The sequence below is a fragment of the Monodelphis domestica genome, chromosome 3, assembly GCF_027887165.1.
Source record: "Monodelphis domestica isolate mMonDom1 chromosome 3, mMonDom1.pri, whole genome shotgun sequence".
NCBI lineage: Eukaryota > Metazoa > Chordata > Mammalia > Didelphimorphia > Didelphidae > Monodelphis > Monodelphis domestica.
Genome location: NC_077229.1, coordinates 419,133,469 through 419,160,157, shown reverse-complemented (window position 1 = coordinate 419,160,157; position 26,689 = coordinate 419,133,469). Strand labels below are relative to the sequence as shown.

General features: G+C 37.7%; 1 protein-coding gene across 6 annotated transcripts in view; it reads right to left on the bottom strand.

Annotated features, from left to right (window-relative positions):
- The window catches only part of KATNAL2 (katanin catalytic subunit A1 like 2), a 152,680-nt gene that overhangs the window by 33,532 nt on the left and 92,459 nt on the right, over positions 1–26,689 (bottom strand). For all 6 annotated transcript variants that reach the window (XM_007486637.2, XM_016431382.2, XM_007486639.3 and 3 more), the window contains 2 exons: positions 24,216–24,307; positions 21,250–21,360 (listed from right to left, as the gene is read on the bottom strand). In XM_007486637.2, the coding sequence (XP_007486699.1) occupies positions 21,250–21,360; positions 24,216–24,307 (203 nt within the window). The remainder of the gene's footprint in view (positions 1–21,249; positions 21,361–24,215; positions 24,308–26,689) is intronic.

Here is a 26,689-nt window from a genome sequence, read left to right as displayed (position 1 = left end):
ACTAGCAATCTGTTAAACAGTCTGAGTTTGTACTTGCTAACTCTAACCTACAGTCTCACAAGTATGTATCATGTATCACACACACACACACACACACACACACACACAACGACTTCAACAGGTTAGGATGTATGGCAAAATCAGCAGAAAGCATTCTCAGTTCCAGAAGAAAAAACTTGGAAGAAAGCTAGGTAGCTTAGTGAATTGAGAGCCAGACCTAGAGACAGGAGGTATCTGGTTCAAATTTGGCCTCAGACACTTCCTAGCTATGGAACCCTGGACAAATTATTTAACCCTCATTGCCTAGCTCTGATCATTTTTCCACCTTGCAATCAATACACATTATTAATTCTAAGATGGAAGGTGAAAATGAAAGAAAAAGGCAACCAAAAAAAAAACCCAAACAAACATAAATCAGAAATCTTTGAAAGTTACATGTTGATTTTAATATGTTCTCAAAAAGAATAGCAAACTCTTCCTATAGAATTATAGTTTCATGAACAAGTCTCTACTGTTCAACAATTGTAAAGGTGAAAATTAATGGTTGGACAATAATTTTATGAAATTATGTGGTCGCCAATATTTATTATATCTCGAGTCAGAAATTTATTTACAAATATTTACAAAATGGAAAGGAAACAACAGAGTAGAGAAATATGAAGAGGTTAGAGAGGTTATGTATCCTATCAACCTAAATGTTTACTCCAGGTCTGCTTAATCCAGGCAGAGATTAATTAGCTCTCAACTAGGAAGGCTGGTGGTGAGTAATCACACAGCCTCCTCCAAGATGGAAGCTAGTCTCTTAGGAAACTAGGAAAGGAGTCAGCCTTTCACTCACCCAACGAAGTAGTCCAGGAGTCAGAGTCTAAGTTGAAGCCAAGCTCCAAGCCCATGATCCAAGCTGCAGTCTCCGGTTAAGCTCCCTCAAAGATTCTCCCCAGTCATAAGACTATCTCCAGAAGACAATCTCTTCAGACTATCTTCTCAAAGACTCTCCCTCTGAGGGAATTCGGGGCTTGCTTTTATGGTGACTTCTTGTCCCTACTCCTCTTCACAAGGGCCAATCATAGTTTCCAAATTGTCTAGTACTGCCAGGGGGAAGTGTCTGTAGGATTTACTTCTCATCTTCTGAAAGTTAACTTCTCACCTTCTGAAGAGGTGAATACTCATCCTGGCTGATTGAGTTTCTGAGGGTGTGAATTCACTGAGTGGTTTGCAGAGCTCCTCCACCTAGTTTAAGCTTGTATTGATTCAATCAAAAAGTAGACAAAGAAGAGCTAATCCTATCTTCACAATCTAGTGAGGTACTTAAGTTAGTGTAAACTCAGGATAGACAATAGAATAAAGAATTCTCTTTCAGACAATGTAGATTAAAAAAAGGCTCCTTTTATTTGGTGTGCCTCTTACTGATGACAGCTCATAGGCATGGTTTTTTTGGCATAAAGAATAATTCAACCAGAATTTATCAAAAGTCTATTATAAAGATGGGGAAAAGAGTATATACTATGTGCAGGGCATTATGGGCATCAGATTATTCACTAGGCTCAATGTCAGAAACCACAACCAGAGGTTAATAAAATGTAAGACATGAAGGTATGTCTTAGGATGAATGAGTGAGGGTTATGGTACAAAAATATCATTCATACTAAATCAAAATAGGTAAACTGTGGAAATTTTAAGATACAAACATCACATCCCCTATTCATACTGCTGTACGCAAATAGGAGACAATCTGCCAGCATTAGGGCCTTTACCAAGTTCCTGGTCCTTTGCTTTGGAAGGGGGTGCTTAGCTGAGGGAAGGACAGAAGGCCCTGGCCATGGTTCTCAGAGAGGTAGGTTAGAAAATGTCTCCCTTTCCATTCTTCATGCCTCTTCTCTGTTTCCCTGGACTTAAAGAGAAACTAAGGAAATGTAAAAATTAATTTACATCAGACTATTTAGGGGTTGTTTGGGCAATTCAATTCTGTCTGACTCTTCATGACTCCATTTGGGGTTTTTGACAAAGACTAGACTGGTTTATCATTTCCTTCTCCAGCTTGTTTGACAGGTGAGGCAATGGAGGCAAACAGGGTTAGGTGACTTGCCTAGGGTCACATAGCTAGTAAGCATCTAAGGCCAGATTTGAGCTCAGTTACAGTCACAGTTATGATTGCAATCTGTGTATTCTCTTCCAGCTTGATTTCCTCTTTTTATCCTGCCCTTTCTCCTTTCACCCTTTCCCTCTTTTTTAGTCACCATCCCCATTCCCCCTTCCTTATATTATACCCCTTCCCACCAATTCCCTTCTTATTTCCCTCCTACTTCTCTATGGAGGCCTTTTAATCACCCTCTCCCAAATTCTCCCTCCCTTATATTACTCCCCTACCTACCACCCCTTTTTAAATTCCCCTTCTACTTCTCTATAGAGAAAGATACAATTATATACTACAATAAATCTGGCTATCCTTCCCTTTCTGAGCCAATTCCAATGAGAGAACAGTTTAAGTATTACCCATCACCACCTTCATCTTCTCTTCTACTATAAAGTTCCCCCACTCCCACACCTCTTTTTATGATATAATTTATCCCATTTTTCTTTTCTCTTCCTATTTCTCTTAATACAACCCTCTTTTTCATTCTGAGGTTTTGTTGTTTTTTGGAGTTTATTTTTTACAAATCATCCTAAACAGCTTAGTACAGCATCTTCTATGTATACTTCTAACTATTATGATAATGATAACAATTTTTAAGAGTTATAGATATTATCTTTCCATATAGGAATATAAATAATTTGACCTTACCGAAATCCTTAATTTTTTTCTTTTTATGCTTCACTTGTAATTATGTTGGGACATCAGATTTTCTGTTTAATTCAGGTCTTTTCTTCAGGAATTCTTGGAAATCTTCTATTTTACTAAGTAACAGTCCTTTCCCCTGAATGAATAGAATCAGTTTTGCTGGGTAGGTTATTCTTGGTTGTAAATTCAATTCCCTTACCTTCCAGAATATCATATTCCCAGCTTTGTGGTCCTTCAATGTGGACACTGCCAGATCCTGTGTAATTCTGGCTGGGGATCCATGATAATTGAATTTTTTCTTTTTAGCTAGTTGCAGTACTTTGTCCTTGGCCTAGGAGCTTTTGAACTTGGCTATAACATTCCTGGGAATTATCATTTGGGAATTTATTGTAGGAGGTAATCTGTGGATTCATTCAATTTCTATTTTACTCTCTTGTTCAAAAAATATCAGGGCAGTTTTCTTGGATAATTTCTTGTAATATGATGTCTAGGCTTTATTTCTGGTCATGATTTTCAGGCAGTCCAATAATTCTTAAATTATCACTCCTGGATCTATTTTCCACATTAGGTGTTTTTTCAATAAGATATTTCTTACTTTCTTATTTCTTTTCATTCTTTTGATTTTGTTTTATTGTTTCTTGATATATCATGCAGTTATTAGCTTCTATTTCCTTAATTCTAAATTTTAAAGACTGAATTTCTTCCATGACCTTTTGATCCTCCTTTTCCATTTGATCCATTCTACTGTAAACCTCAAAATTTCTCAGACTAATGAATGTTAGGGGTTTCCCCCATTGGGGAATCTTCTACTTAAAAAAATTCCCTAGCAGATAGTGAGAATTCTACTTGAATGTGAGGGCTCCTTGCCTTGGGAATATCCCTACTCCACCCTACTTAGGACTGCTTTAGGACAGAGAGCTCCTTGAGAACAATGAAAAGTGCTTTGATCCATGTTTATGGAAGGGATAGGAAGTTCTTTGAATCATGACTGTTTTAGAATTGATACAATGGGATACTAAGTACCTAAAAAGGTGGGGAAACTTGTAAATTACTTAAACCTAAAAGGGAGATAACTTATTCAGAGGGTTTTTCTTAATGAAATTTGTCGACACAGCAGCATTTTTTTCTGACTTACTAAAGAGATTAATCTATTCAGCTGTGAATTCAAAATGGGCTGTCTTTTAGAAAAACATCTACTGTGATTGGTAGATGTAAGGACTTAGGGGAGGTGACATAGGAGATTTTGCCCTTAAAAATAAGAGCTCAGGAAAGAGCTGGGAAGTCATTCTGAAACATTCAGATTGGAGAGACTCATTCTGAGGAGACTGATTCTGAAACATTCAGATGGAGGAGGGAGCTGGTGAAAGCAGCTGAGATGCTGCTGGCCTGGTGTCATTAGAAATCCTTACTTAGATCTTATGGTGAGTTGTAAAAAACTGACTGATTTCTCTTTTAAGACTCAGGTCTAGGCCATGTTGGCTTGAGGCCCTTCATACTTATTCCTTTCTTACTCTCTCTCTTTCTTTGATTACTCATTGTATTGTTAATTAAAATCTCTATAAAACCCAATTGACTTGGGTATTTGAATAATTGGGAATATTTCCCTGGCGACCACCTTATATTTGATTTAAAAACTAAGACACTGTAGTGAAACATATTTTCTGCGGTCAAATTTACTCACCCTCCCTTATATCTATCACAATGTATATCTTCCACCATTTTAACTCACTATAGTTTAAGACCTCAACCATTTTAGATCTCACACTACTTTTATGGAACTCTTTTCTTCACTGGATTTTTTTGCCTCTTTTTCCACTTGACCAATTTTGCTTTTCAAGCTATTATTTTCTTTTTGCATCACTTTTATTTCTTTTCCCCATTTTTCTTCAACCAGTCTTATTTGATTTTTAAATTCCTTTTGGAGTTCTTCTAGAGCTTGAGACCAATTCCTATGGGGTTTTTTTTTTGAAGTTTTGTAAGTGGTTGTTTATATCTCACCATCTCCTGTTGATTCTGTGCTTTGCTCTTTGTCCCCACAGAAATTTTCAAGGATTACATTTTTCATTTGCTCTTTGCTCATTTTCTCAGGCTTTTTTTGCCTGTGGACTGGAAATTCTGAAAGCTACTTGCAGATTCTGTCTCCTCTAGAGACTGGCTTGCAGGGTTCAGGACTGGGGCTAGTTTTCACTGCAGTATTGCAGGCTTGAAAGGGCCCAGCACTATGGACTTCTGAGTCACTTTGCAGGCTAGTTCCAGGGCCTGAGACTTAAAAGGGTGAGTCTGAGGTGCTCTTTTGTTGATGTAGCCCAGGTCCCAGAATTCCAAAGTTGGCCTATGCCCAGGTTCGGAATCTGGCACAGTAGGTATGGATTGGCCAGTACTCTGCATGTGCAGTTTTGCTTCTGGTTCCCCCTTATCCCATGAAAATCAACTCTCTCTGCCTATCTTTCAAGTTGTGTTCAATGGGAGAACCCCCTGTCTCTGTATTGCTGTTGGTTTTTGACTCCTGTCATTTTGAGGTGCTTTTTAAAGATTGATTTGGAAGAATTGTCAGAGTGGTTTAGGCCTTTGCTGCTATTAAGCTGCCATCTTGGCTCTGTCCTCCAGATTTGAAGGAAGAGAAGTCTTCTGACCCTAGACCCTGTATTCTGTCCACTGTGTCACCTAGCTGCCCTTGTCTAGGATTATGTATTAACAACTAATGTGACCAATGCTTTGCCCAATCCATGAAGGCTTCCCAGAGAGTTCACTGAGAGATTCCCATATTGTTCATTTTGAATACTTCATGCACATTTTCTATTCAAATGAAAAATAGCCATAGCAAAGGCAGAATTTTGAGTGAGAAAATTTCTGTTTTCTAATCCAAAAAAGTGAATGTGGCAACACACTGGTACAAGCATGAAACCAGGTACTATTATAATTTGATTCAATCCAAAAAAAATTATTAAACAACAAATATTTATTAAATTTCCCTTTAGGTATGTCTAGGCAGCTGGTTTGTACCATTGTGCATTCAATTCAATTCAATTCAAACTAGTCTCGGACACTTACTAGCTGTATAACCCTGGGCAAGCCATTTTACCTGCGATCACCTTAGTTTCCTCAACTGTAAAATGGGGATAACAATGATATCTATCCTACAAGATGGATGTGAGAATCAAATTATAAAGTATTTAGCAGAGTATCTGGATATACAAATATAAAAATAAAGCAGTTCCCACTACCCACAAGTTTTTATTTTCCTAGGTAGAGAAGGGTAGGGATACAATATGAACACAGTTAAGTTCATTCAAAGTAACTGGAGGAAGGAGAGAGCATTATTAACAGCAGAAGGCACCAGGGAAGACTGCTCAGAGGTGGTGATTCCTGAGGGAGAGAAAGATTCTAACAGACTAAGATGAAACAATGCTTTTCAGCTTTTTAGCAGGTTTTAGGTTAATGCACAGAAATGGAAGATGGAATTTTGACTTTGGGAAATAACTAGAGTGTCGACATGGCTGGGGCAGAGAGAGGGCACAACGGGGTAGAGCCTTAAATACCAGGCTAGGGATTTTGTATTTTTTCTTACAGACAATGAGAAGCCACGGATTGTTTTTGATGGGACAGACATCATCCAGTTGTGTCTTAACAGGATGATTTTGGCCCTCATATGTTGAAAGATCTGGAAAGAATAACTGACTATTGCCTATGAGAGTGGTATAGGGGAACTCTGGGTTTTTAAAATAATAGATGGAAAGTTTTATGTTTCTCCCCATGTAAAGTCTTTCAAATGGATAAAATACAAAAGATGATCAATCTCAGTGGAGATACCTAGGGTGACCCTAGTAGAGGCTGCCAGAAGTGCAGGGGAAGTATGAAAGAATACAAATAGGTGCTAGGTTTCCTTTACCTTTTTAACGCCCAGATGCTGATGCCATCTTAGGCAATACGAAGCTGGCAAAGGAACCAATGAAAATGAAAACATAAACGGGGACAGACAATGTGGTTAGGGAGCCCTCCTGAGAGGCTTTTAGATGGTTCTGCAGTTGTCACAATATGTTACTAATTATGTACGAAGGGAACATATATTCTGGGGAGATTCCATAAGCTATTGCTCTTCTGAGAAAAATGCCAAGAAATGACTAAGAAAATATTTCTTTTTGGAGTACTTGTTGATGGAAAAGCAGAGTTTGGGTGTCATAACTGCTGTTAAGATTCTCCCTAGGAAATTATTTGGGCATGAATGGTTTGTTAAAGACATTCTAAAAAGAACAGTTTTATAATCAGGATAAGCTTGTAGTAAACAACCTATTGTTTATTACTAATGAGACGAGACTAGAAAGAGAACAAGCAAATCGATCATGGACTATCTCTTTAGTATCTACCATGTTCTGAACACTTTGACAGCTGTTACAGGGGATACAAGGTACAATCAATCAACATTTAAGTCTCTTCTACTATGTGTTCCAGGCACTGTGTTAATTGCTGGAGACAGGATGGCAAAAATGAGAGTACCTGTCCTCAAACAGTTTACATTTTCTAGGGGAATATAATCTGTACACAGATCTACAAAGTATAGATTTTTTAAAAAAAGATCATTTGGTGGGATGGAGAAGGGACAAGCATCTATGGAGATCAGGAAAAATCTTTATCTCATGTAGGAGATGGCCTTTGAACTGAGCTTGAAAAAAATCTAATTTCAGGCATGGAGGACAATCTATGTAAAGTCCAACATAAAAATGCACTGTTGTGTCCTGATTCCTTTTGCTTTTCCCTCTTAAATTCACCACAAATTACCTTGAATTTAATTTTCATATATTTTGTAATTTGCTTTTATGTGTACATACTATCTCTGTCAATAAAATGTAACCTCCTTTAGGTTCTGTGGAATGATTAATAAATTATTTTCGACTGAATGGTTTTTAATTGCAGAGAGAGAGGGACAAAGCAGGAGACAGAAAGCTATTTTAAAAATATAAGGGAGACATGATGAAGGCTTAAACTGGGGTGCAGGTGGTGGCAGCTGTATGAATGGAGGGAAGGAGAAGAATGAGAGAGGTAGAATAAGATTAAAAGGACAAGACCTGACAACTGAATGGATATGAGAGGTGAGGAAGATTTGGGAGCTGAGGGTGACCATCTTAAGAAACAGGGAAGTTTTCAAGAATAGATTCGGGGGAGAAGATGAGTTTGGTTTTGGATATGTTAAGTTTGAAATGTCTTGCGGACATTCAGTTCAAAATATCCAAAAGGCAGTTGGTGACGTGAGTTTAGAGATTGGGAGAAATAAAGATGAATAAAGCAAATGATAAATGGATTGTACTAAACAACATGAGAAAATCCCTGCTCACAGGCAGCTCATATTGAAGTCCCTCCCAATAGGGTGATGGCACATATAGAAGGTTTTAGCTGCGAGTTAGGTAGCAAAATATTGTGTGGGAGCTGGGAGTCATCTACAATTAAACCTGTGGAAACAGAGCAAGTCACCAGTACAGAGTACAAGTAGGAAGAAAAAAGGGTCCAGACAGAGCATCAGAAAATGGTCATTTTTAGTGAATTTGACCCAGAAGAATCAGTCAAAGGAGCTTGAGAAGGAGTAGGTCAGCCAGAGAGTAGCACTAGGAGAGGCATGTCATGAAAATCTAGAATGGAGAGAGTCTCTAAGGGGAGTGAATGAGCAAGAGTGTCGAGCTCGGGAGAGAGCAAAAGGAGGACCAAAAGAAAAGAGAATCAGATTTGGCACTGAATGGATCATTCATTGTTAACTCTGGAGAAAAGTTTCAGTTAAGTGATAAAGTTGGAAGTCAGAATACAAGGAACTGGGAAAGGAAGTGAAGCCAACAATTAACAGTGTAAAGGATAATTTTAGCATTGTGACCTAAACTATATTAATTATTGGTCACCATGGGATATCCCAAATAAAAAAATACCCAAGTCAGCTTGAAATTTATGGTGATTTAATTAATGTAGTAGAAAGAAATTTAAGAAGAAGGGAGAAGGAAAGGGTGTAGGATTTCTCCCACCTGGCTTGTGATGGGCTAAAAGATTAGAGGCTCTAGGAAGATAAAGTTTTAGAGAGTAAAGGAGGAAGGAATCAGCCTGAACTCCAAGAGGGCTCAGCCAAGATGCCTGAACCTGAATTAACTCAAGGGCAAACTCACCACCAAAGCCCAGATAAATAGCTGCTACCACGCCAAGATATCGGAACGCTAAGCACGCTGCCAGCCAGAGACAGACAACAGGAAGCCCCACGGAAAAAAAAAAAAAACCTAGATGATTCTACCTCCCTTTCCTGCATCTCCTCTGCACCAATCGTAGCCTAAGTTTGACTTAGGACAGCCCAGGGATCTGTCAGCTGTTTCTGATTTGTCAATTTCTCTATCAAAGGCCACCCTCTTAAAACTCAATCCTCAAGCATGGTTACAGACATTCCCAATTTTGTTAGACAAAGTAGGGTGGAGTAATGCAAAGTTCCCAAGACATCCCTGATTTTTTTAGAATAAGCATCTTCATTATTACAAATCAGGAGATAGCTAAATCCAATCTTCACAATAGATAGCTTTTTCTGGGAATTTGTGACAAGGAGGCAATCAATAGAATAACAGCTTGATGTAATGGTAGGGTCAAGTGATGGTTTTTAAAGGTTGGGGAAACAATTTAGTACAACAGCAAGGACTAAGCGAGTAGATAGGGAGGGGAAGATTGATGATTAAAGAGAGAGGAGACAATTGTGGGATAATCTGTAGGAGGAGAGGGGAAGGAATGGATCCTAGTCTAAAGAGAGGGCAATTTCTTCATTAGAGTTTAGATGAAAAACCTTTTGAGCGTAAAGAGTTTATTTTAAGTATATGATCTTAGGCTTCCCAAAGGATATAAGGGATATAGAACATTCAATGTTAAAAAAAGTTAAAAACAATAGAAGAAAATAGAATGAGCTGATTATCTAGGGACTCTTTTTAGAGAACCTCAATGTTAGGAATCATATAAATAAGAAGTTGACTCTGGATTGGCTGACAACCCAACTTTTAACCAAAGAGTCAGACCTAAAGGCCCTATATGGCTATCTAGGTCTGACCAAATACTAAGTGGGGCAAAAGGGGCATGAGGGAAAGTTGACAAAATCTCTAGAGGTCAGGAGAGAGAAGTTGTAGAATTTGCTTAATTAGATATGTATAAATTATGTAAATGTAAAAAAATTATGTAGATATATAAAATTAATGTAAAAATTAATCATGTTTAATTATACATGTGTAAAAAAGGTTATTTGCTAATTGGGGAGAGGATCATTGGCAAAAGGAATGTGAGACCAAAGACCCCCGCTTTTGGGACAAGAACTCACTATTTGACAAAAACTGGGGAAATTGGAAAACAGTATGGGAAAAATCAGGTCTAGATCAACAGCTCACACCCTATACCAAGATAAATTCAAAATGGATAAATGACTTAAATATAGGGAATGAAATCATGAATAAATTAGGTGAACAAAAGGAATGTGAGGTGACTTCCTGTGATTGTGGGAAGTGCCTAATTGTGTATAATATCTTCATGGGGACCCAACATAGCCAAATTGGGCTTAGGATGTATGCTGATCGTCTCTTTCCATGAGAAAATACTGAGTATTAAATAAAACTATACCAAATTTTTCCAGATGCAAAGACCATAGGGAATTTGGGAGTGGTAAGAGCTAACAACTTCCTAAATGTTTCATGACTGTCAAATTTACACCTACCCCATTCAGAGCAATGAATGTCTCCCACATCTTCAACAGAGTCACTGCACAAGTGATGATTTCATGTAAGAGAATGCAATATGGATCAGTAGTGTCTGACAAGAAAACTCTAATAATATTATCCAGAGTAATTAGCCAATGTAAACTAATTGGCCCAACAAATAAACCATAAGAGCCCAGAAAAATTACTTATATGAGAAATATCAGAAAGGGCCACAAAGGTGATACTGAGTTAGAGTATAAATTCATTTAAAAAATCTTATGATGACTGATGATGGATAATATTGTATCAAAGTGGTGGAAGGTGAAACTAGTTTAAAGAAAGTTTGGCAAGATAGCTAACTAAGCAAAAATAATCTCAATGGCATTCCAAGATAATTATGGAAGGACAAATACAGATAGAAGAAAAAAGAAAAAAGATTTGCAGAAACCAAAAACTGACCATTTTTGCAAAAACCAAAACCAAATTGTTTCTCCAACAAGGATAGTAGAACCACCACTCTTAAACCCCAACAATACAGCCCGAGAAGTGTTTATAGAGGAGAGAAAATGATGGAAAAGAAAACAAAGACAGGAAATTAGATGGGTTGAACTAAGTACATATAGAAGAGGTCTGTGTTGGAGGGGACATGATTGTGAGTGCACTGAGGGTCTAATATGCAAGGTATTCTCTGAAGGAGGGGAAGATAGCAAAGGTGTAAAAAAATTCTGGCTCTCATTAATACCAGAAATAAAATGACTGAGAGAACATCAATACCTATAAACCTACTGTCTTATTTATTCAAAAATCTTTAAGTCTTACACACACTGATTGAAGGTATCTGTGAAGAGGTAATGTTTTTCAATCTTTTCTGACTCTTCGTGGCCTCATTTGGGATTTTATTTGCAAAAATATTATAGTGGTTTGCCAGGTCCTTCTCCAGCTCATTTTGCAGATGAGGAACTGAGGCAGACAAGGTTAAGTGACTTGGTCAAGATCACATAACTAGTTAAGTATCTGAGGCCAGATCTGAATTCAGGTCCTCCTGACTCCAGCGTCAGCACTCTATCCACAGGATCACCTCACTTCCCCACTGAAGTTAGGTAAAAGAAAGCAATGTCAAACAATAAATTAGAGGTAAAAAAACAATACAAGGTGTAGCTATCTGGTAAGGGGCATCCAGTTTGGAGCAAATGTGACAAGTGAAGCACAAGACCAAGATACAGATCTAAGGACAGCAAATGGTCCTAGAAACTGTGAATTTTGAAATTTCTCAGACTCTACCTTAGAACATTTTTGGTTAAGGCTGCTATACCCTTATTGTAACAATGAAGGTACTTAGTCAGGAATGTAGGTGGGAACTCTAACATTACTCCACTCATACTTGGGCATACTTTAGGGGAAGATAAAGTTGTGAACTCCTGATTGAACAATGAAAAGTACTTAACCTATACTTAAAGTAAAGCTAAAACCCTTAAGCTGGGTCTCTTTTTAGATCTAATACAAAAAGGTGCTAAGTACCTATGAAGGTCAAATTAATCACTAAAAGTTCAAACAAGCTTAGCAAGAGGTGTGAGATTTTAGTCTACCCAGAGAAGGTGATAACAAAGTGTGAATAAAGAACAGTCAGTCCTGTGAAAACGTCTACTGTGATTGGTAGATGTGAAAACTTAGGGGAGGTAACATAGGAGAAAGTTCTCTTTAAAAGGAGGCCAGAAGGCCTCTGTTTTTTAATTCAGCTACGGAGCTGAATTGGAGGTTGGTCTCTGTCTTGGTGGCTGAAAGGGAGTGCCGCTTTGGTAGCTGAGTTGGAACTCAAACTAGTTGGAATAGCTGGGTCTCTCTGAACACTAGAATCTTGCTTGGGACAAATCTTGTGGTGAGTGGATAAAAGACTGACTGGTCTCTCTTAAAGCTCAGGCTTAGGCCAATGGCCTAGGCCCTTTTCCCATTATTTCCTCTTACTCTGTCTCTTTCCCTTTCATTAATTCCTTAATTTGTATTAATGAAAATCTCCATAAAACCCAGCTGACTTGGGTATTTCATATTTGGGAATTTCCCATGGTGACCACTTTATTTTTAATATAAAATCAAGACACTAAAAATTATCTTTACAGTTTGGGCAATTAAAAGTCTTGAACCCATATTTTCGCGGTCACAGTTTAAGGTAACTACTCTTTTGTCCATAACAATACTTTAGGTATACCCACAATTTGGGAAATATACTGATCTTTTTCAGCTGAGCTCAAATCTACTGGTCACTCACACACACACAACTGCAAAGGAATGTGTCCCAATGAGACAAATGCCACTTTAAATGAAGGAAAGATAGCAAAGGAGAAGAGGGAGCTTCAAACTTGACTTTTCCACAACAGCTAAATGTTGTGTTTTTCTGGGCAAACTGGCAAGCAAATAAATACCTGAGTGAAAAACACTCTGGTTGCCAAGCAAAAGAAGAGACAAGAGTCCATCACTTAATGACAGCTTTATTTTCACTCTTTTCCTTGGGACAACTTTCAATTGAACTTTACTTGCAATGCAAGTCATGTTACTCCCATAATCTCTTTGGGCTTTTTTCCATTATTTCTTCCAAAATGTCTTTTTTTTTTTTTAATTTGAGGCTTTGGTTTTCCAGAGGATATAGGAAGCTGCCAATGTTAGGTTAAATTTAGGGGGTTGAGACTGAATATAATAATTATTGGTCACCAAGGATTTTGTTTATAAAATCCTAAATGAAACACTCAAGTCAGAATAGAGTTTTATGGTGATTTAATTACAACAGGAAGAAGAAATTAAGAGAGGGAGAGAGAGAGAGGGGGGAAAAAGGAAAGGAGTTTAACTCAAAACCACTCTGGCTCACCATAGCACTGCTGGGTCTGTACCCCAAAGAGATAATGGACAAAAAGACTTGTACAAAAATATTCATAGCTGCGCTCTTTGTGGTGGCCAAAAATTGGAAAATGAGGGGATGCCCATCAATTGAGGAATGGCTGAACAAATTGTGGTCTATGTTGGTGATGGAATACTATTGTGCTAAAAGGAATAATAAAGTGGAGGAGTTCCATGGAGACTGGAACGACCTCCAGGAAGTGATGCAGAGTGAGAGGAGCAGAACCAGGAGAACATTGTACACAGAGACTGATACATTGTGGTATAATCGAACGTAATGGACTTCTCCATTAGTGGCAGTGTAATGTCCCTGAACAATCTGCAGGGATCTAGGAGAAAAAACACTATCCATAAGCAGAGGACAAACTGAGGGAGTAGAAACACCGAGGAAAAGCAACTGCCTGACTACGATGGCTGAGGGGACATGACAGAGGAGAGACTCTAAACAAACACTCTAATGCAAATACTAACAACATGGCAATGGGTTCGAATCAAGAACACATGTGATACCCAGTGGAATCACGCGTCGGCTACGGGGGGTGGGAGGGAGGAAAAGAAAATGATCTTTGTCTTTAATGAATAATGCATGGAAATGATCAAATAAAATACTATAAAATTAAAAAAAAAAAACCACTCTGGCTCAGGCTGAGCCAAGGCGGGAGTTTAAGGCCTTGGAGAGCCAAGGCAGAGAAGGGAGTAAGTCCTTATCACTCATGTGACCGATCTGAAGGAAAGCTGTCTGTGGGGCTCCTCCAAGCTCCAGGATCGAACTCGCGTCTAGCCCTCTCCACAGGAAGTCACAAGAACTCCAGAGTCTATTCTCTACCTCACTTCCTGCGTCTCACATATGCCAATGGTGGCTCAAGCTTGGCTTAGGAAATCCCAGGGGGGCAGTTATTTGTTTCTGATTTGTCATTAGCTAGCACATGCCCATGTAGTGTGGGTGTGCACATTCCTAGGTACTAGACCAAGCAAAATGGAGAAAATCTAAAAATCACACCAACCTACTGATAACAGTTGAGGTCATCTTTGACTGGCTTCATACCTTGATTCTTTGTGCAGACTATTACTGAGTTAAGTAGACATCTAAAGATAGGATTTGCCTTAATGGCTCTGTTAAATATCGTGTTTCCCTCTGGACTCCTACAACTGGGTTTATGGATGCTCAGCAATTGAGGCAGGTCAAATTAACCCTAATTGAATGTACTAAACATTTATACCCTGCCTATTACCTTACATGAAAATATTAAAATTGAAACATGTATTAATCCTCTGCTAATTTTCAAATGAAATGACACAGATGAGAGGCTATTTCTCCTTTCTCTGCCTACCACTTCTTGATAATCAGGACAAGGAAAGGGCTAAATATATAGAAATCTTGTGCTTAGTTCTACTGATGAGAAAGGAGCCAACTTCTTCCTCTTCAGAGTGGTCTGAATAAGTTACTAGAACCCTATAACATAACTAAATCCCCTACCCTGAAAGATACCCCAGACAGGGTTTGACACTAGCCTGAAAGAACTTCTTTAGCTCCAGAAAAGACAGTAATTTATTCTGTTCACTAGAAGTGTCAAGAATATTATAGGTATTCTATTTGAGAAAATGATTTATGCTTTCTTATGATATATACCCATCTTTGCATTTATAGATTATAGTTTACAAAGGCTTTTGCAGATGTCATCCTGGTTGATTATTGTGTCACTCTGATGAGGTAGGAAGGGCAAGTGCTTTTATTCTCGTTTTCACCTTCCTAACACATATATCATTATAGGTGAAATGGATGAAGAGAAAGAGTGTGTGTGTGTGGGGGGGAGTGGAGATTGAAAGAATCCACAGATCACCCCTTGTATTTAATACCCAACTGACAACACCAAGAAATGTTATAGCCAAATTCAAAAATAATCAGATGAAAGAAAAGATATTACAACAAGCTGCCAAGAAGAAGCCATTCAGATACCATGGAAACACGGTGAGGTTAACACAGGATCTGGCTGCATCCACACTGAAGGACCGAAAGGCATGGAATACGATATTCCGGGAAGCAAGGGAACTAGGTCTACAACCAAGAATAAAATACCCATAAAAACTGACTATATTCTTACAGGGGAAAGTATGGTCATTCAACACAACAGAAGAGTTCCAAGCATTCATAAATAAAAGACCAGACCTGAACAGAAAATTGATGTCCAACCACAGAACTCAAGAGAATCATCAAAAGGTAATTAAAAAAGAAGGGAAAAAAACAAAACAACAACAAAAATTTTATAAGACACTCACTAAGTTAAAATGATATGTATCCCTATAAGAAAAGACTCTTAAAAACTGTTGTTATCACCTGAGCAGCTAGAAGAATTACACTCAGAGGGAACAGTGACAAACTGTATAGGATGAAAGGACTAGACACAAATAGGTATATAGATATATGCATACATAAATACATATACATGTGTATGTGTATATATATATATACATGACTAGAGCTAAAAAAGAAAAGAGGTTATGACTAAAAGAAATGGGAAAAGAAACAAATGGGGGTAAATTTATATGTCACAAACAATCTCATGGTGGGAGCGGGGAAAACATCAATACACTGGAAGGGTAAAGAGGTTGGAGACAGGAAATACTCAACACTTACATACTTTGAAACTGATCCAAAGAGGGAAGAACAACTCAATCCATTGGGGAAGAGAATAGATTTGCACCCTATAGGGGAGTAGAAGGGTAAAAAACGGACTGGTGGGGAGGGAAGCAGTATAAGGGAGGGAGAGGGTTGGGGGAAAATTTTTAAAAGACTACAGGGGAAAATAAGGGAGGGAATAAGGAGGGAGGGGGTAGAAAGGGAAGTAAAATAAGGGAGGGAATGGGGGGGAGGGGCTGACTATAAACAAACATTGGTATAGAAGGAAATAGTGAAAGAAGAAAAGGCAGGACCAGGAGTAGAAATCAAAATACTGGGAAATACACAGCTAGTAATCACAACTCTGAATGTGAATGGAATGAACTCACCCATAAAACGCAAGCGAATAGCAGAGTGGATTAGAATCTAAAACCCTACCATATGCTGTCTGCAAGAAACACACATGAGGAAGGTAGATACGCATAGGGTGAAAGTAAGAGGATGGAGCCAAACCTACTGGGCATCAACTGATAAAAAGAAGGCAGGACTAGCAATCATGGTATCGAACAAAGCCAATATAAACATAAATCTAGTTAAAAGAGATAGGGAAGGTAATTACATCCTGATAAAAGGCAGTATAGACAATGAGGAAATATTTGTACTCAATATGTATGCACCAAATGGCAGAGCATCCAAATTTTTAAAGGAGAAACTAGAGGAGCTCAAGGATGAAATAGATAGAAAAACTATACTAGTGGGAGATCTGAACCTTCCCCTATCCAAACTAGATAAATCAAATCAAAAAATAAATAAGAAAGAGGCAAGAGAAGCAAATGAAATCTTAGAAAAATTAGAGTTAGTAGACATATGGAGAAAAATCAATAGGGACAGAAAGGAATACACCTTCTTTTCAGCAGTACATGGTACATTCACAAAAATTGACCATGTACTAGGGCACAAAATCATTGCAAACAAGTGCAAAAGGGCAGAAATAATAAATGCAACCTTCTCAGACCACAGTACAATAAAAATAATAATTAGTAAGGGTACATGGATAGATAAATCAAAAATTAAGTGGAAATTAAACAATATGATTCTCCAAAACCAGCTAGTTAAAGAACAAATCGTAGAAACAATTAATAACTTCATTGAAGAAAATGACAATGGTGAGACATCCTTTCAAAACCTATGGGATGCAGCCAAAGCAGTACTCAGGGGGAAATTTATATCCTTGAGTTCATATATAAACAAATTAAGAAGGGCAGAGGTCAATGAATTGGGCATGCAAATTAAAAAACTAGAAAGTGAACAAATTAAAAATCCTCAGATGAAGACTAAATTAGAGATCCTAAAAATCAAAGGAGAAATTAATAAAATTGAAAGTCAAAGAACTATTGATTTAATAAATAAGAGTAGAAGCTGGTACTTTGAAAAAACAGATAAAATTGACAAAGTACTAGTCAGTCTAATTAAATAAAGGAAAGAAATAAACCAAATTGACAGTATACGAGATGAAAACAGAGACCTCACCTCTAATGAAGAGGAAATCAAGGCAATCATTAAAAACTACTATGCCCAATTATATGGCAAAAAATATAGCAATCTAAGTGATATGGATGAATACTTACAAAAATATAAATTGCCTAGACTAAAAGAAGAAGAAATAAATTACCTAAACAACCCCATATCAGAAAAAGAAATTGAACAAGCCATCAAAGAACTCCCTAAGAAAAAATCCCCAGGTCCAGACTGATTCACAAATGAATTCTATCAAACATTCAAAAAACAGCTAACCCCGGGGGCAGCTGGGTAGCTCAGTGGATTGAGAGCCAGGCCTAGAGACGGGAGGTCCCAGGTTCAAATCTGGGCTCAGACACTTCCCAGCTGTGTGACCCTGGGCAAGTCACTTGACCCCCATTGCCTAGCCCTTACCACTCTTCTGCCTTGGAGCCAATACATAGTATTGACTCCAAGACGGGAGGTAAGGGTTTAAAAAAAAAAAACAGCTAACCCCAATACTATACAAACTATTTGACAGAATAAGCCAAGAAGGGGTTCTACCAAATTCTTTTTACGACACAAACATGGTACTGATCCCAAAGCCAGGCAGGTTAAAAACAGATAAAGAAAACTATAGGCCAATCTCCCTAATGAATATAGATGCAAAAATCTTAAATAGGATACTAGCAAAAAGACTCCAGCAAGTCATCACAAGGGTCATCCACTACGATCAGGTAGAATTCATTCCAGGGATGCAAGGATGGTTCAATATTAGGAAAACCATCCACATAATTGACCATATAAACAAGCAAACTGACAAAAATCACATTATTATTTCAATAGATGCAGAAAAAGCCTTTGACAAAATACAACACCCATACCTATTGAAAACACTAGAAAGTATAGGAATAGAAGGGCCTTTCCTAAAAATAATAAACAGTATATACCTAAAACCATCAGCAAACATCATCTGCAATGGGGAAAAACTCAAAGCCTTCCCAATAAGATCAGGAGTCAAACAAGGATGCCCATTATCACCTTTTTTATTTAATATTGTACTAGAAACACTAGCAGTAGCAATTAGAGAAGAAAAAGAAATTGAAGGTATTAAAATTGGCAATGAGGAGACCAAGCTGTCACTCTTTGCGAATGATATGATGATTTACTTAAAGAATCCCAGGGAATCAACCAAAAAGCTAATCGAAATAATCAACAACTTTAGCAAAGTTGCAGGATACAAAATAAACCCTCTTATGTCATCAGCATTTCTATATATCTCCAACCCAGTTCAGCAGCAAGAATTAGAAAGAGAAATTCCATTTAAAGTCACCCGAGACAATATAAAATACTTAGGAATCTATCTCCCGAGACAAGCACAGGAACTACATGAACACAACTACAAAACACTCTCCACACAATTAAAACTAGATCTAAACAATTGGAAAAACATTGATTGCTCATGGGTGGGACGAGCTAACATCATAAAAATGACCATCCTACCCAAACTTATCTATCTATTTAGTGCCATACCCATTGAACTACCAAAAAACTATTTTACTGAATTAGAGAAAACCATAACAAAGTTCATTTGGAAGAATAAAGGATCAAGGATATCCAGGGAAATAATGAAAAAAATACAAAGGAAGGTGGCCTTGCAGTCCCAGATCTCAAACTAGACTACAAAGCAGCAGTCATCAAAACAATTTGGTACTGGCTAAGAGACAGAAAGGAGGATCAGTGGAATAGACTTGGGGTAAATGACCTCAGTAAGACAGTCTTTGACAAACCCAAAGACCCCAGCTTTTGGAACAAAAATCCAGTATTTGATAAAAACTGCTGGGAAAATTGGAAGACAGTGTGGGAGAGATTAGGTTTGGATCAACACCTCACACCCTACACTAAGATAAACTCAGAATGGACAAATGACTTGAATATAAAGAAGGAAACTATAAGTAAATTAGGTGAACACAGAATAGTATACATGTCAGACCTTTGGGAAGGGAAAGACTTTAAAACCAAGCAAGACTTAGAAAGAGTCACAAAATGCAAAATAAATAATTTTGACTTCATCAAATTAAAAAGTTTTTGTACAAACAAAACCAATGTAACTAAAATTAGAAGGGAAGCAACAAATTGGGAAACAATCTTCATAACAAAAACCTCTGACAAAGGTCTAATTACTCAAATCTATAAAGAGTTAAACCAGTTGTACAAAAAATCAAGCCATTCTCCAATTGAAAAATGGGCAAGGGACATGAATAGGCAATTTTCAGTTAAAGAAATCAAGACTATTAATAAGCATATGAAAAAGTGTTCTAGATCTCTTATAACCAGAGAGATGCAAATCAAAACAACTCTGAGGTATCACCTCACACCTAGCAGATTGTTCAACATGACAGCAAAGGAAAATAAAGAATGCTGGAGGGGATGTGGCAAAGTAGGGACAGTAATGCATTGCTGGTGGAGTTGTGAATTGATCCAACCATTCTGGAGGGCAATTTGGAACTATGCCCAAGAAAGATAATGGGTTTGTACCCCAAAGAGATAAGGAAAAAGACTTGTACAAGAATATTCATAGCTGCGCTCTTTGTGGTAGCCAAAAATTGGAAAATGAGGGGATGCCCTTCAATTGGAGAATGGCTGAACAAATTGTGGTATCTGTTGGTGATGGAATACTATTGTGCTCAAAGGAATAATAAAGTGGAGGAATTCCATGGAGACTGGAACAACCTCCAGGAAGTGATGCAGAGTGAGAGGAGCAGAACCAGGAGAACATTGTACACAGAGACTGACACATTGTGGTACAAGAGAACGTAATGGGCTTCTCCAGTAATGGCTTTACAATGACCCTGAACAACCTGCAGCAACCTACAAGAAAAAAAAAAAAACTATCCTCAAGCAGAGGACAAACTGAGGGAGTAAAAACACGGAGGAAAAGCAACTGTTTGACTACAGAGGTTGAGGGGACATGATCGAGGAGAGATGCTAAATGAGTGCCCTAATGCAAATACCAACAACAGGGTTCAGAGCAAGGACACATGTGATACCCAGACGAATTGCACGTCGGCTAGAAGGGGTGGGGGGGGTTGGGGGGAGGAAAAGAAAATGATCTGTTTCCAATGAACAATGTATGAAAATGACCAAATAAAATAATGTTTAAAAAAAAAAAGAAATAGAGTAAGGGTCCTGGGGTCCTGGGTCCTAATCCAGGCTCTTCCATGAATCACACATGAAACCAGACAAGTTCCTATCACTTCTTCAGGCCTTTTATTTCATTCTCTTTACTATCTGATTGACCCTAAAACCAGGATTCTAATAGTGGATTATGTATTCAATTAGAGAATATTTATTTTTCTACTGTGTTCTCATTAAAAAAAAAAAAGATTTTCCTTTTAACTTTAAAAAAAATATGTCCATATAATCCAACCATACCACTTCAGTAATATTCTTTGAGCCCTGGAGATTTTTAAGCCCTTTACAGATCTATGTCAAAGCATTGTGTGGCTTAAATATCATTTTTTTCTCATTTGGCTTTAAAAAAGAAGTCTATTTTAAATATTAGTATATGCAGTATTAACATGTGTTTTCTTTATTAAAATAATTCTTACTTGGTACAAGTGGTAAGAATTACAGAGCCTATCAGGAAAGCTTTAAGTTAATCTTCAAATGTTTTAAGCAAATATAAAAGCTTTCCCCTAAATTCTTTGAATGGAATCTTTATCTGTGCTTAGAAGCTCAGGCAAATGTATTCAAAATATACTGTCCCAGTCTCTTACCATGGCAGATTGGAAGCTGCTAAAACAAAGACAAGATCTTCAGATCGGGCCAATCCATCCATCTGCATAAGCAATTCGGTTTTCATCCGAAGACTTCCTTCATGTTCTCCCCTGCCACGAAGAAGAAAAGCATGAATTTTCAAAGTGATGGAGAGCTATCACTTTTACATATGACAGTGTAGCTCACAGTAACTAAATCCTAGTCACAATTTAAAACTCTTCCAACTATAAACCATGATTAATTTATACGAGCTTACACTCATACATTATGTCAAATTTCTCCATTTCATTATACTGAAAAGCCACAGATACTGGAGTAAAAAAAAAACAAACATATGACTTAGCGTAATCTTGGCATAAAGATTAACAGAATGGAAGTGAGTGTATGCTAATGGTGGTATTTAACAGAAAAAAAAACATTAAATTGAGGATTGGCAGTAAACTAGAAAATAGCAGAAGAGAAGAGTGAACAGAGTTATTGGTGGATTAAAAACAATGATGCTGTGTCCATCTGTAGTGTGATACATATTATGCAGTCTCTTTATAAACCTACGTGCACAGGCTGCCAATTTTTAGGGATCTGAAATTGTCACAGGAAGAGACATTAATAGCCAAACGGAAGCCATTTTCCATGCTTCTGATGGAAGAACCAATATAAGTACAATGAAGGTAGAGCTTACCCCATATGTAGTCAGAATAGAAAAACAAGGCAGTTTTCTGCACAGTTAAGTTTCTCTCTCACCCATTCACTTCCCCCCAAAATAAAAAACAACTGTCAACAAGGGAAAAATCTCTTTTCCTAAGCTTAGATAGCCCAAATTGGCTACCAGCATTGACCTAATCATGAGAAAACTGCTCAGCTCTTCATTTTCATGTTGTCTATTTGGGCTAGGCTGAAAGGATGAACATTTAAATCCTTATCTTTTGAGGAAAGCAGAACTTTTGATTTCTTGCCCTGAAGGCAGAGGCCATGGTCCAGTGGGATAAGTAGTTGCAAGATCTGGAATCAAATCCTGACTCTGTTCTTTTCTAATTATGTAACCCCAAGGCAAGTTCTATTACAACCTCTCTGGGTCTCAGTTTCCTTATCTTTAAAGTGATAGGAATGGACCAGCTGGCTTTGAAGGCCCTTTCCAGTTATAGATCTAGAAGTCTATGGAATGGAGGGGGAAAAGAGTAAGAATGTTTACACAGCAACACAATTTGGATCCACATTATCTTTGAGAGTTACTTATTTACTAATTGGATGAATTATCTTAAAAGTTATCATTTGATAATCTATGTATAACATAGTGAAATTGCTTGTCAACCCCGGGAAGAGGGAAGGAAGAAGGGAGAGAGACAAGAATCATACAACCATGGAAAAAAAAATTTTTTTAATATCACTTGGGGGCAGCTAGGTGGCTCAGCAGATAGAGAGCCAGGCCTAAAGACAGGAGGTCCTGGGTTTAAATCTGGTCCCAGACATTTCCTAGCTGTGTGACCCTGAGCAAGTCACTTAACCCTCACTTTCTACCCCTAACCATTCTTCTACCTTGGAACTGATACCTAGCATTGATTCTAAGACATAACATAAAGGTTTTTTAAAAAAGATATCACATAAATTTTTTTTCAGTACAATTCAATTTTTTTATAGGACAATGACAAGATGAAATACATCTAAAGAAGGGAAATTCAGAAGGCGAAGGACTTAGAGACTATAGGAAATACGGAGCAGTTGAATGAACTATAGAAATTTAATATGAAAGAAAGCAGACTCAGGAGTGGGGCAAGGAACTTGACAGCCATCTTCAAGTATCCAAAGGAACTATCACGAAGAAAAGAAATGAGACTTATTCTGCTTGGTCCCAGAGGACTCAACTAGGATCAGACAGAAATTCCAACAAAGTAGATTTATTTGTCATCAAAAAATCTTCCCAACAGTTTTCCAACAGTAAGAATTGTCCAAAAGCCACATGAGCTGTTTGTGGGGTGGTGGGTTCCCTGTCTCTGGAGGTATATCAAGAAGCTACTGTCAGGGATGCAGTTATTCCTAGTCAAATACCAGTTGGACTAGATGACCTCTGGAATCCATTCCAGTTCTGAGAGTCTAGATAGGACAAGATGACCCCTTTCTAATTCTAACATTTAATGATGCTAAGAAACAACTCTGATCACAGCATCAGACTAAAAAAAAATTACCTTTCAGACAAAAATGGAGAAGTAATCACAGGGACCGTCATTCTTTCTTACAGGCTACATCAGCCACAGCACGTAGACTATAGGTTGGAATAGGACCGTGATGGTGAACCTATGGCTACATGTGTCAGGACACATGTAGTCATTTTTGATGACATGCGGCCGCATACAGAAAAGTATGGGGTCGCATGCCAGGAAGGACATTTTTTTCTCAGTGACACACCACCCGAGTTATGCTCAGTTTTTTGGCGAATTTTGACACACCAAGCTCAAAAGGTTGCCCATCACTGGAATAGGGTACAGTCTGATGTTACAGACAACTAAGGTTGCTACTCAGGCCTAGAATTGCAAATGGTACTTTCTCTTGATGTGGGCTTACGGTAAAAGCATGGAGTATAAACCTGGCCCTTTCTTTGACATCAATTGAAGAGGAGAGCCCTGTGTCTGAGAGGCCACAATTAGATCCAGAGAAAGCAGCAAGATCCAACCTGCTCATGGTAGCAAGACAACTCTGGCAGCCTGGTACATTGGGCCTGCTTGATCTTCAGACCTGAAAACCATTCCTGAGTGGAGGATAAATTTTTGCCAAAGAAACTGTTTAAAACATCTATTCTGTTAACAAGATCTAATTTAAAGGATTTTCCATCTATTTGCTGAAAATTTGTTGTCTTATTAATGGGCTCATTCTTCTAGCAAATGTTGATGGGGTTTTGGTCATCAGACACACAAGAGGGAGAAAAAACAACAACAAAAAATTATTCCGAAACAAAAGCCAAATCCTCACTTACCCAAGAGCAGTACCTCTCTGACTCATTACTGACTCAAGTTCATCCAAAAAGATTGTCGAAGGGGCATGATACCGAGCAAGTTCAAATAACACCTGAGCCAAGAAAAAAAAACAAACAACAACAGTTTAAATATTCAAGTTAAAAGTCTTAGTAGCTCTCACTTAAGGGCTTATAAGGCCTAAATCATTAAGCATTTATGTTCTACTTGTTAAATCATAATAAGGTTTACAATCATTGCACTGATTCATCCTAGCAATATCCCTTGAGGTTAAATGGTCTTATTTCCATTTATCGTTTGTTAAAATTATATCCAGAAAGGGTAAGTGATTTGCCCAAGGTTACTCAATCATCAGTGAATGAGAGAAAACTGGAATTCATTCCCTGACTTCCCAATCTAGTGGTTAGCTCCTACAAACAACAACAGAAGCTAGAAGTGCATCATAACATATGGGCACAATAGCTCTATTTTTTTTTAAGCTACTCATGACAATTCCTCTCATCAGTAATAGATTTATAGTTTCAAATAATTGCTACGAATAACTGCAGAAGGGTTATTCTAGGAAAGGGGGTGGGGAACAGAAATAACAGGATGTGCAATAAGACGTTAGCTTCCCAAAGAAATCTGGACCAGATTGACAATTAGGAATAATCTAGTTTAAAGAGTCTCCTTTCTAAATACCACCTAGTTAGAGGGGGAAAGCCTGTTTATTTCCTTGCAATAAAACACAATGATCACAAGGTTGGAATGAAGCAACTGCAATCTACTCTAACTAGGAATAAAGAATGAAGATGCAACATAGTGGAGTTGGCCCACAGATACATTTAATGTAAGTAGGCTCAACCACACATGTAAACTGACAAAAAAGATAGAAAAATAGATTTGTACCCGGCAATGCAGGCTCCTGACACTTTTTTCTCATGTTTCCCAAGCCTCACAGTCACCCTGGAGTCCCCTGGAACTGGGTCCAGGCGGATTCACAGCCACCATGGATTTACTCTTCTCTTCTCCAGCTGAGTGACAAGGTCTCACCTAACTGCAGTTTGATCAGAGTTCCAATCAAGCTCCTAAATCTTATGAGATATTTAAGAGACTGGAAGGTAGCTAATTTTGACTACGGAAAAAAAATCATTTGTTATTCATAACCACATTCTTTGTGGTGGCAAAAATTGGAAAATGAGGGGATGTCTCTTGATTGGGGAATGGCTGAACAAACTGTGGTATCTGATGGTGATGGAATACTATTGTGCTGTAAGGAATGATGAACTGGAGGATTTCTATATGAACTGGAAAGATCTCCATGAACTGATGCAGAGTGAAATGAGCAGAACCAGAAGAACATTATACACAGAAAGTAAAACACTGTGGAATGGTCCAATGTAACGGACTTTGTTACTAGTAGCAATGCAACAATCCAGGACATTCTCGAGGGACTTATGAGAAAGAACATTATCCACATCCAGAGAAAGAACTGTGGGAACAGAAACACGGAAGAAAAACATATGACATCACCTGTTTATATTGGCACATGATTTGGCGTTTTGGTTTTAAAAGATTTCTCTATTGCAAAAATGAATAATATGGAAATAGGTATTTGTATAACCCAGTGGAGTTGCTTGTCAGCTCCAGGAGTGGGGAGGAAAGAGGGGAGGGAAAGAAAATATATCATGTAAATGTGAAAAAATATTTTTAAAATTTTAAAATAAAATTTTAAAAATCATTTTTGTCTCCAGCATAAAGTGAAATCACATTATATTGCACACTTAGCTTTTTATTTTGTTTTCACTGGATCATCTAGGCCAATCCCCTCATTTTACAAATGAAGAAATTGAGCTTAGAGAAGCGAGGTGGATTTGCAGTAGGTCAGAAAATGGTAACGATGAGAGTCAAACCTGAGTATCCCAACTCCCAATCCGGTGTTCTTTCCACAATATCAGAATATGTAATGAATAACTATGCTTAGAATAGCGAACCTAACAATCTCCAAGGATTTGGAAGAAGTCAAGTGGAGCCTCTTGTGGAATTGGAAGAAAGTAGGTATCAACAAGTTGTATGCATTTGCTGAAGAGATCACTCAACTATTCAGAAGCAATCACAATTCTTAAGAGGCATGAACAAATGCCTTCACCCATTAGGGGAGGAGGGACATAACCAAAACATTATCTATAAATAACTCTTTAATTGAAATAAGAGAAACAAATGTCAGGAAAACTCCTTGCACTGATTTAGGGGAAGGTCTTTAAAGGTCCCATGAAAGGCTTCTAAACAAAGAGAATAGATTTGTGCCAGGGCAGGTGTTTTTCTACAAAGCTGATGCGAAAAGCTCGGAAAATCAAGACACAAGTGTACAACATGAGTTCTGACAGGATGCAAATTCCTAAAGTCAGAAGAAGTTAGATTTTCCCTTTTCTAATTGGTTTTTATTTATTTTTAATTTTATTTTAATAATTATTTTAAAATTATTTTATTTTATTTT